General features: G+C 51.9%; 1 protein-coding gene across 1 annotated transcript in view; it reads right to left on the bottom strand.

The window, feature by feature from the left end:
- CALB2 (calbindin 2) overlaps positions 1-10,389 on the bottom strand; it is a 28,954-nt gene extending 18,565 nt beyond the window's left edge. Inside the window, exon 1 of the mRNA XM_022583246.2 lies at positions 10,241-10,389. Coding sequence (XP_022438954.1) covers positions 10,241-10,337 — 97 coding nt within the window. The 5' untranslated portion in view covers positions 10,338-10,389. The remainder of the gene's footprint in view (positions 1-10,240) is intronic.
- Positions 10,390-11,301: the final 912 nt, after the last annotated feature.

Consider the following 11,301-nt stretch of genomic DNA (forward strand, 5'->3'; position numbering starts at 1 on the left):
CCAAGCTAAGGAGCTCTGTGAATTGCTCGCAACTACCAGAGGCCAGGAGAGGGACATGGAACACATTACCCCTCAGAACCTGGAACCAACCCTGCCAACACCTGGATTTTGGACTCTAGCCTCCAGAACTGTGAGAGAATCAATTGCTTTTGTTTTAAGCCACCCAGTTTGTCGTACTTTGTCACGGCAGCTCCAGGAAACTAATGCATAAGGGAAGGTGGCAAGAGAAAAGCAGGGATGGGGGCACCTGAGAGGTGGTCACAGGGATCAAGCATATGGGAGGCAACCTACTCCACAGTAATGAAGAGAGGGGACGCTGAGGTCTGTGGAGGTAGATTCAAATCCTGGTTTTGCTGTACTTACGAGCTGTATGGCTTTGGGAAAGATATTTAACCCATGTCATCTGCAAAATGGGTAATTAAATGGGATTTTTGCATGTAAAGCCAGTCACTCAGTCCGTTACGGGTGCAGTGTAAATGTTACTATTGTTTGAGTTCAATTACCAGAACTTGTATAAAAAACGGGAATGAATTTGGGTGAAAAGTGCCGTTATCGGGAGCAGGTCCCAAGGTCAAGGCCTGACTTGCAAGATCACGTACGTAGTAAGAAGTCCTTTAGGTTCTTCACCACTGAACCCAAAAAACCTAGAGACCAGGGCGAGCTGAGGCCATAGCCAAGCTCCCTGGTCTGTCTGTGACCGGGAGGAATCATTTGTGGGTGGGAAATCAGACAGATCTAAGGCAGTGCTCCCGAGACTGCTGTGAATGGGAATCTCCTAGAATCTTAAAAAAAATATGGATGTCTGGCTCCCATCCCCAGACATTCTGATGTAATTGGTTTGGGGTATGAACTAAGCATCGTGATTTTTAAAACAGCTCCCCAGGTAATTTCCATGTATATAGCAAGGTTTGGAAACCACTGACCAAAAGTCAAGTTCCAAATCTGATCTAAAGCAGTGAGCAAGGTTCCCATAGAGACTTGAACAGGAAAGGGAGATGGTAGCTTGCTTCAAGGGCAAATGGAGTTACAAACTAAACAAAGAGAATAAAAATAAGTATTTAGCCTGGCCTTGGTGGGGGCTTTGGGAGGCTGGAGGGCGATGTGGGAGTCGGAGTGTGTGTTCTTCCTAGCCTCCCCCACTAGTGTCCCCTGAGAATTTAGATTTGGAATGAATAATCCTAGTGGCGCCCTCTAGTGAAGAAGGTGCCACAATACATAGTGTATGGAGGAATCATGTGAGATAAATTAAGTTTTTTTTTTTTTTGTTTTTTGTTTTTTTGCGGTACGCGGGTCTCTCACTGTTGTGGCCTCTCCCCTTGCGGAGCACAGGCTCCGGATGCGCAGGCTCAGCGGCCATGGCTCACGGGCCTAGCCGCTCCGCGGTATGTGGGATCTTCCCGGACCGGGGCACGAACCTGCGTCCCCTGCATCGGCAGGCGGACCCCCAACCACTGCGCCACCAGGGAAGCCCCTAAATTAAGTATTTTTATCTGCAGGGAAAAGATATGATTGTAATTGCAGGCCGGGGGTGGGCATGGTGGGGAGAGATGAGACTGGAGTTCCCTTTTTTTCCCTAGGCTAGAGTGGTCATCTTTCTTCTAGGATGTTCTGAAATCTTCTTGGGAGAGCTGGACAGCTGCAGCAGGGGGAGTGAGGAGGGGAGGGAGGGAGGGAGGGAGGGCTTTCTAAACAAAAAGGCAGTGGTCCAGTTGACAGTGCCACTGAGTTGGAGGAACGAGTACTCTTTCTCTCGCTGGTCGCTCCCTGCCGTGATCTGTCTATTCTTCCATTTCTCAGGCAGGAAGGTGAGCTCAGCTCTGGGTCCAGGAGCAGAGGCTGGGGTTGGAGGGGCCGGGGGGCGGGGGGCAGGGGTGGAGCTCACATTGTGAGCATGCGCTGGGGTTCGAAGTACCAGAGGCCTCAGAGCTGGGCCCGGGCCAGGGCTGGGTGGACACCTGAGTCAGTGAGTATGAATCTGTTTTGTGAGTGTATTAGGAGGTGGCTGAAGTATCTATGAGGGCTACTTGGACAGGGTGGGCAGGGAAGGCCTCGCTGAGAAGCCCCAGCTACTAGCAAAGGCAGGGAGTGGGGCCCAGTGCCCCTGTGGAAAGAAACCCCTCTTCCCACGCTGGGAATTACAGTACCACCTAGCTCTGTGCAAAGGGACAGAAATGTTGTTCAATTCCACAAGCCTTTATTTATTTAATTTTTTCTGTACGTGGTTCCTCTCACTGTTGTGGCCTCTCCCGTTGCGGAGCACAGGCTCCGGACGCGCAGGCTCAGCGGCCATGGCTCACGGGCCCAGCCGCTCCGCGGCATGTGGGATCTTCCCGGACCGGGGCACGAACCCCTGTCCCCTGCATCGGCAGGCGGACTCTCAACCACTGCGCCACCAGGAAGCCCGCCTTTATTTTTTTGAACTGAACAACAGTTCAACGTTGTGGGAACTATAGCCAAGTTTAGATATGGGCCTGTTCCCCAAGAGCATTTAATGGTCTACGGGGGTGAGGCAGCCAGACAAGAATAGCAGGAATCTACCAGTTGAAGGGAGAGGGTGAGCAGAGATTAGATAGGCAGGCAGTGTCTGCAGGGCCCAGACGGGGCATCCTCCAGCACTGGGGGAAAAGGTCTTCGCTACCTTGGCTTCCCTCAGAGCAACCCCCTAACCATCACGCGGGAGGCACCTATTATAGGAGGTGGGAGTAGAGGACAGGTTGGCCTCCCTCCTTCCAGGGAGGACTTCAGCACTGGGCAAGTGGTTTGCTTTTTCTATGACTGTCTTATGGGGGGTGGGGTGACTGGCCACCACGCAAATCTCATGTGGATGGGCATGGATAAGGATGTGGTTACCATAGCAACCATCATTCCTAACTTCCCCATATCAAACCGCAACCTGTGAATATTAGGGAGGGGGATGGGAGGAGCCGGGGACCCTGCATCCGTCCTTATTCTGGGCTTGCTACCATTCTTCACCACCATGGTGCCTCAGTTTCCCCAAATTTTGAAGTGAGACAACACTTTACAATTAATCTGACCACAGACACTTGGAAAACCTTGACCAAAGAATGCCCTGCCTCACAGTGAAAAGGAGCTTGTTTCTCACTGAGATTTGGGCATACAGATTTTCTGAGAGTTGAACAGGTAAGAGGAGCCCGATTAAGGGTCGTAAGTCTACCACCAGCTCTGTGACTGTCCATGCAATGTCGAGCAAGTCAATCTCTCTAAACCTCAGTTTCTTGATCTCTAAAATGGGTATAACTATTTATGCTCAAAATAAATGCTTTTTTTTTTTTTTTTTTACTTTATAGAACCATTGTGACAGCCATACGAGATAAGGCTGTGAAAGCATTCTGGAAAATGTAAAATCTCACATAAATGGAAAGCATCATTTTTATACTCTGTGCTCTTAAGGTCTTCCGAACCAATCCATGGCTGTAAACCCTTCAGCCCAAAGAGTTCCATCATGACTGCAGCCTCAGAGTCCTGATTCTCAGCCGAGGCTATGTATTAGAATCACCTGGGAAGCTTTTCAAAGTGTACCACTGCCTGGGCCTTACCCCCAGAGCTCCTGATTTAATTGATGGGGTGAGGGTGTCTCGTGGGCATGTTTTCAAAGCTCGCCAGATGATTCTGATGTGCAGTCAGGATTAAGGACTGCTTTAGTGTGACCTGTCTCAAATTTTAACGTATGCAAGAATTACCTGGGGAGCGTATTAAAATGGAGATTTTAATTTGATGGGTCTGGAGTATGAGGGCTTGTCATTCAAAGTGTGGTCTGTGGAACGGGAACTTTGGAATTACCTGGGAGCTTGTTAGAAAGGCAGAATCCCAGGCCCCACCCCAGACCTGCTGACTAGAATCTGCATTTTAACAACATAGGAGCATGAACATCTCAAAGCAGAACCACTGCTTTTGAACGTGAGCATCTTCTCCCTAGAGAGACAGCGCCTTTGGCTTCACATTCAAGGTTGAGGTGGGGGGTTGGTGTGAAGCCCGAGATGGTAGACCGGGGTCTCATTTTGACAAGTGATGGCACCTCTTTTGACAAGAGAGGCCTAGACCAGCACTATTCAAAGAGTGGTTGCGGCCTGACGGTGTCAGTATCACCTGGGAGCTTGTTATAGATGCAAATTCTCGGACCAACCCCAGCCCAACTGAATCAGAATTGTTAGGAGTGAGGCCCAGAAATCTGCACTTGAACCAGCCTCCCGCGCGCTCAAGTTCGAGAAGCACGGGCCTAGGGCGTGGTGCTTACCAATCTGTATTATTCTGTGTTGCGGAGTTTAAGGAAATCAAGGAGGGGAGTTATGCAGTTCTAGACTCCTCGTTACCTGCACAAGAAAGCATTCATGAAGCCAGACCTCCTGGCTGTCTGTCCGGAGTTCAAATTTATGGAAGGGCAAATAGCCCTCTACCCTCCAGCCTGAGTTCCTCTGGGACAAACGCCACCCTTTGCGGCAAGGAATTGACTTCCTCAGGCTCTGCTCCAATATAAATATTACTTTGCACGGTGCTCACCATTTACAAAGAGCTCTACCCTCCCTGCCCCAGCTGGTCTTCAGGACACTACCAGGTAAACAGACGGGTGTTATCGACCTTATGTTCCAGAGGAGTTTGAGAGGAAAGAAATTGAACCACAGCTAACAGCCTGTTTTCCTTCTGTTCACCCCAGGGACGATCTCTGTCCATATCTCTATCTTGTTTTGATTTCTCTCTTTGACACACACACACACACACACACACACACACACACACACACACACACACACACACACACACACACACACACACACACACACACACACGTCTCCCAGAGGCTCCTGGGGGGAAAAACCCAGTGCAAACAGCTACTGGATGAATGTTTAGACACTTGACTTTTAATCTGTGTTTCTGGGCAGAGCTGCTTCTGGAACAGAGGCTATGGAGCTGGGCTGGGTCCCCTGAACCTGTGGACATCTGGCAGCCTAATGCTGGGCCAGTTCCTGGTATGGAGGAGGCCAGAAGGATGGGGCAGATTGGGCTAGAGAGGAGGTGAGGCAGCCGAGAGCCAGAGAGGAGGGGGAGAGGGCCAAAGCTAGAGGCCCCAGCTGGGACCTGCGGGGCAAAGGCGGGATCTGATGCAGTCCTCCAGGACAGCCACCAGGTCCAGAGCTGGAGAGGCTCAGTTCTTGAAGAGCCTCACGCCTGCTCTGTTAATTCTGGCTCCCTGGGTATTGGGAGGGATTTCCCTGAGGGGTCTCCTTAGCCCTGGAAACCTCCCCCAGGGGCTCAGGAGGTGAAACTACTGAAGTCAAAGGGGAATAAACAAGGCGAGTAGGGCAGGGACACGGGATCGCTGGTGGCCGCCCATGCGAGGTGAGGCAAGGCTGAAGAGTCCTGTTTGTGAAAACGCCCCCGCAGCTGCCTCCCTGGGGAGCCCCAGCTCTCAGACACAGCTGCGTCCCCCATCGGCTGGCTGGGCCATGGGGCATGAGGGCCTCACAGAGGATGTCCGCAGCTGGCATGCCGCGGACATCCACACCAAAGGGCACTGTTGGCAAAACAAGTGGGGAATTTGGGGGTGAAAGTGGAGGTGGGATGGGGGACTTATTCCTAGGGCTTACCCCAGGTGGGGCAGGAGGCTGCTCCCAAAGAACCCCAAATCCTGACATCAGGCCTAAACGGGACACACGGACCCCACAGAGAAATGCCGACAGGGTTAAAAGAAAGCTGCCCTCAGACAACTTTGGCTCCCTCCCAGCACCAGACCCCTTTGCCTTTAATGCTCCAAGAAGCAATCATTTTTATAAATCCTGTAATTATCTTATGAACAGCACAGTTGTATTGCATAGTAACAGCCATAGGATTTGTGTAAATGCTTAATATATACCGGATATTCTCTAACCCTTTTGAGGCAGGTCTTTTATTATTATTAATTTTTATTGTTGTGTTAGTTTCTGCTGTGCAGCAAAGTGAATCAGTTATATGTATACATATATCCACTCTCTTTTAGATTTCCTTCCCATTTAGGTCACCGCAGAGCATTGCGTAGAGTTCCCTGTGCTATACAGTAGGTTCTCATTAGTTATCTGTTTTATACATAGAGGTCTTCTTTTCAGTATTCCAAAAGACTTCGTCAATTAGAATTCCAGGGCAAGGTGCCCAGGCCTCTCTACACCTCCGAGAGGCGCTGTTGTTCAGCTTTCTTCTGCTTCCCCTACCAGGGACACAAGCTCCTCAGTGACTGAGAACCTGCCTGAGCACTCTCTGGCCAGTGTCCCCCATGGGGGATGGGTTTGGAGGATGCTTCCGTTACTGTTACTGGGTGTCGGAGGAGAGAGGAGGGAAGACTGCACAGGGCCTTCTTCAGTTCTTGGTGGTCCTTCCTGTCATTCATTTTCAAAGTCCTCAGGGCCACACCCATATGGAACGAGGGTCAGTCCCTGTGCGAGGCTTTGAGAGCCTCCTGCATCACTAGGGCCATCTGGAGGCAGACAAAGGCCTAGAAAACCCTGGGCAGATTCCCACAGCTGGAGATATATATGCATTTCTTTTGGGGGGAGGGGGGTGCACATAAAATTTTCTTCTTGAATAGTTATTGTTTTGCTGAGGAGTCTCTTGCTCTTGTAAAACACTACAGAAATTTACTTATAAAGTTAAAGAAAATACCTTTTAATTTTACATCATCTACTCTGTAGAGGACCACTGTTATTATTGTCTTTCAAATATTTTCCAGCATACTTGTTTCATTAATAGTAAAAATGGGCTCATACTGTAATAGTGTCCTGTCATAATTAAAAAACATCTCCATAATACATATTGGACACTTTTCCATGTCAGTACAAAAGCCCCATCTCAATCCCATTGGTTGCATAATATTCCACTGTAGAGATTAGCAGGATTTATTTTTCTGTTCCCTAGGGAAGCACATTCTTAAAATTTCAGTATCCCAAAGGACTTGATACTAGGCCCCCTTGTTCACATAAGTTTATGTACATGTACAAGTATATCCATGTAGCTTGATTCTTGGAGTGAGTGGGATTCCCTGCGTTGTCCTGTGAATGTCTGCTGGCCTCTGGGAGAGGAAATATCCTTACACTTGCAGTTGCTCCTAAAGGGTAGCAAAGGCCAAGGGCAGAACTTGGCTCCCCACGGACCTTGTACTGATCGTCAGCAGAATAGGAGCCTGGTGGCCGTGTGGTCAGAACCACAAAGAGGCCAGCGTGAGCTCTGAGCTGGGCATCCCTCTGAAGCCTGGATCTTGCAGAGTGAGAACGTTTCTGACCAAGAAGTGACCAGGAAACAACAGAACGGGGGACTCAGTAATGTAGGGCATGTAAGGGTCACTCAGAGCATGGGGATGTTATGTGGAAGAGCTCCAGCCCCAACCTGGCTCATAGGGTGCACTCGGCTGCCGTCTTCCCTTCCTCTGCTTTTGAGAGATGACACCTGAACGCTTCCAAGGGCATGACCTTGGCTGACCACTGAGGAGGAGTGGGGGGGGGGCTAGGAGAGGATTCCTGGGTCCCCCTACCCTCTCACTTTGCTGTGTGATCTTGTGAAAAGAACGTTGCCTCTTTGAGTCCCAGTTTCCCCCTCTTCAGACACCTGCTCCTTCATTAGAAATGGGCTGAGTTAGGAGGGTCAGATTCCCTGCGTCATCCCCACTGTCCTCAGAATCCAGCTTCTCTGCGGACTCCTAGTATCTGTTTACTGGAGTCCAGGACGGGTGGGGTGGGTCGGTGCTCCCCCTGCTTGGTGGCTGGGGCTAACTGGGCTCCAGAGAGCTCACCCCAGGAACCTGGTGAGCCGTGGAGAGTCCTCCCAGAGCTCTTTAACTCTGCACTTTAACTGCTCTTTAACTCTGCATGTCCCCGGCAGGGGGACACTTAGAGTTGGGGGAAAACCCCCAAGATAAAAACAGAAGCCAGAGTTAATAAGAGGAGGCCCAGCCAGGGCAGGGAGCGCCTCAGGGGGGAGGGAGAAGCTCCCTGGCAGCCATGGGAGTTCAGAAGGGGACAGGTAGGGAAGGTCCAGAGCAAGGTGACCCACAGCTTAATTCTGGGTCCTTTAGTCGAATTTCAATTTGGCTATAGCCTCATTTTCCTAAATTGCCTTCTGCGCCATCTCTGGTATTCTAATCCTTTTTGCTTTCCTTCTCTGTTAGGTCCATGGTCCCTCCTTGGGACTTCCCTGAAGTGGTGACCAGAGAGGGCGATGGGATGCCGAGGGGGACAAGGAACCAAGAAGCAGTCTAGCTCCCCTTTCACATTGTACCAGAGGTACGATGGTTTTGGAGGTCTTTAAAGACTCTTTGGCCTCATGCTAGCTTAGCTATGCTCCAGCCATAGGACCCCTTTCTAGTATTAAAGGGACTGCCCGTCACGTCACCTCCAAGGCTGGATCAGGAGGGAAAGTAGGTGTCCAGAAACCAGAGTTGGGGAATTAAGCGCTGGCCAGGAACCAGTGCCGCCATCACCTCGCTACATGACCTCAGAGAGGTCACACTTTGTGTCTGTTCCCTCATCTGCACAAGGAGAATCATGGTCTGCCCACAGCCTCACTGTGCAGGACTCAAGGTGCGATTGTGTTTTGAAAAGTACAAAGTCTCAGACAAATGTGAGGATTTGCATGATTATCAAGAGCGCTCTTGGTTGACCCCGTGAGAACTGGGGGAGAATAGAACTGTGGAGTCCTCTGTTTATAGCTGACTCATCTGGCAGGAGGCCTGTGGTATAACCTTGGCTGCTTGATAACTTTCCTTGAATCATGCAAGTCTCTGGTGCAGATAAACTGGCAGGAGAAGCCTTAGGGAGTGCGCGTGTCACCTAGAATACAGAGAGGCTGCAATCTTTTTATAGCCCTTTCCCCCAAGGGAGTTTTATGGTACCAGCCAGGGATTGGAAATACAACCCCTCCTTAGCCCCATTTTACAGATTTAACAATCTACCCACCTCCTTTAGTAATTCATAGGCAGATCACCATCCTAATCCAGGTGTCACATGCCCAGTCCTCTGCACCCCCAGATTCTCAGTTTGCTCCAAGGGAACAAAACTTCATTGGTTATCATACCCATTAACCCCTGCCTCTGCACAGCACTCTGGGCCGAGGGCCTCTGTTTAGCCACCTTTATGCCCGCCCTGCCGAGGTGAGGAAGGGAAGGGAGAAGAATGGAGGGAGCCTCCACCTGATCCTCCCTCTGGTTCCCATGCCCCTCGCTCTCAATCCTAGGATAAACACCCTGGGCCACCACCCTGCCAGTGGTCTGAGATGCCAGAACGTTTCGGATGCCCACCCCAGCCAGGACCTCAGAAGGAAATCAGATCACTTAATTTTTTGGAGTGGTGGAGAAAAATTTGTCTCTAGTGATATCAGAAGCCTCTAAAACGAGGTGGGGGGGGGCTCCCTTTATGCCTGAGTCAGGCCATCATAGACCCTTGTAATACCGGTCCTTAGAGCCAACTTCCAAAGGTGGTTCAGTCCAGCCCTCGATTTTTGGGTGAGTAAATGTCAAGACCACACAGAGCAGAGGGTGGGTCACTGAGGCATTTAAGATTGTGCCTCCCCCGACCCAGAGAAGGAAGGAGTCACCCAAAGCACCCAGGGTTATCACCATGAGGGAACATGTCAGGCTGGCACCCCAAGCTTGCCTCCCACCACACCCTGTGAGTGGGACCTGAATGCCCATGAGGGATGGAACGTGGGCAGAGGAAGCCTAGGGGATGCTCACTGCCTGGATGCCCTCTCCACTCCTGCTCCCACCGGACAGGCTGGGGAGGCCAAGAGTGTCCCTTCAGGACCCCCCAGTTTGCCCCACTCCCCAGGACCCCACGGGGCTAACCTGGTATTCAACAAAAGGGGAACTTGAGGGAAAAAATGAGTGGGTGTCTGAGACCTGTGGCTGCCGCAGCTGAAGGCAGGATGTTACCTTGAAGAGAAAGGCGGGGAAGATAAGACGGCAGGGGGAGTCATGGGGAGCCTTGCCAGCCCAGGCCTCCCCTCTGGGAAAGCCCCAACTTGCCCAGAATGAGGCTGCAAAAGCCGGTGGGCTCTGTCGTCTCTGTCAGGGAAGAAAACTTCCGGGCGGTTGTCACCAGGGCACCCAGGTGTCTCCCAAACTCGAGACCCCTACCTCAGCAGGCTCTGCACCCAAAACACCCACTGGGGCAATCTTACCCTTGCCCGCAACTTCCTTGCCCTCTTTTCTCCACCGCAGGTCCCCTGGGGGCGAGCGGGCACACAAGTTGGGAGCTTTACTTACCGTCTGCGTCAAAGTGCTTCCAGATCTCCAGGAACTGGGACGCCGTCAGCTCCGCCAGGTGCAGGTAAGGGGGTTGCTGCTGCTGCGGCCCAGCCATGGCGAGCCGCTCGGAGACCTCAGGCAGCACTGCGCTCTCCCTGCGCGCCGGCTCCTCTACCGCACTCGGCCAGGTCTCGCGCGCCACGCTGCCTTTATATACAATCCGGAGGCTGCGCCCACGCCCCGCTGCCAGCAGGGGGCGCGCGCGCTCAGAGAATCGGCTTGGGTCTCAGCGGGGCGGCGGCCGACCCGGGGCTCCGCAGGGGTTCGCAGGGTGGGGGCGCCCGTCTGTGCTGAGACCACTCCTCGCCTGGCCAGGGAAACAGAGGCTCTCGGGTGCAAAGGGGAGAGAGGCTGCCCTTGCCTTCCTTCTCCCTCTCTCTGATCATCTTGAGTGCAGCCACCACGTATCGTCACTAGCAGCAGCAATAATACTAACAGTAGTAACAGCAACGCCGCCAGTAGTAATAATAATAAAAGTTTGACAAGTCTTTAGCACCTGGACTTCGGAGTTCTCTAGGACTTTCTTATGCCTCCTCTCGTCTGACCCTTTCACAGCAGGAAGACCAGGGACCACTTTTCCGATGAGGGGACTTGAGACTTCAAAGGACCAAATGACTTGCCCAGCCCGGCTCTGTTTCCTCCCTCTCACAGCTGCTTAATGGGGCCCAGTCTTGTGGAGAAGCCCAGGGTTCTCTAGGCTTTACTGGGGGTGGCTGGAATCAGCGACCCCCAGGAAGGATCCAGATGGGAGGGAGTGGAGGAGGGGCTTCCACTGATTGCCCTTGCCTGGGTACCTCCCTCCACCCTCTGGTGCCTGCCGCACCCTGGACAGGCTCTGGGGGCTTTCAGACACTCGTCGGAGAGCTGCAGAACTATATCCTCCTCTATCGGGTCTTAGCCACGCCCACCCATGGACCTCGTGGGAATTTGCTTAGGCTGGTGGGCAGAGAAGGTCTCACGGCTGACCTAGGAATATTCTGCGCTGGTCTCAGAAAAGACAGAAGCAGCTGCTCAGGGTA

This window comes from Delphinapterus leucas, chromosome 20 (assembly GCF_059928025.1).
Source record: "Delphinapterus leucas isolate spDelLeu-1000000601 "Yukka" chromosome 20, BTC_Dleu_Yukka2, whole genome shotgun sequence".
NCBI lineage: Eukaryota > Metazoa > Chordata > Mammalia > Artiodactyla > Monodontidae > Delphinapterus > Delphinapterus leucas.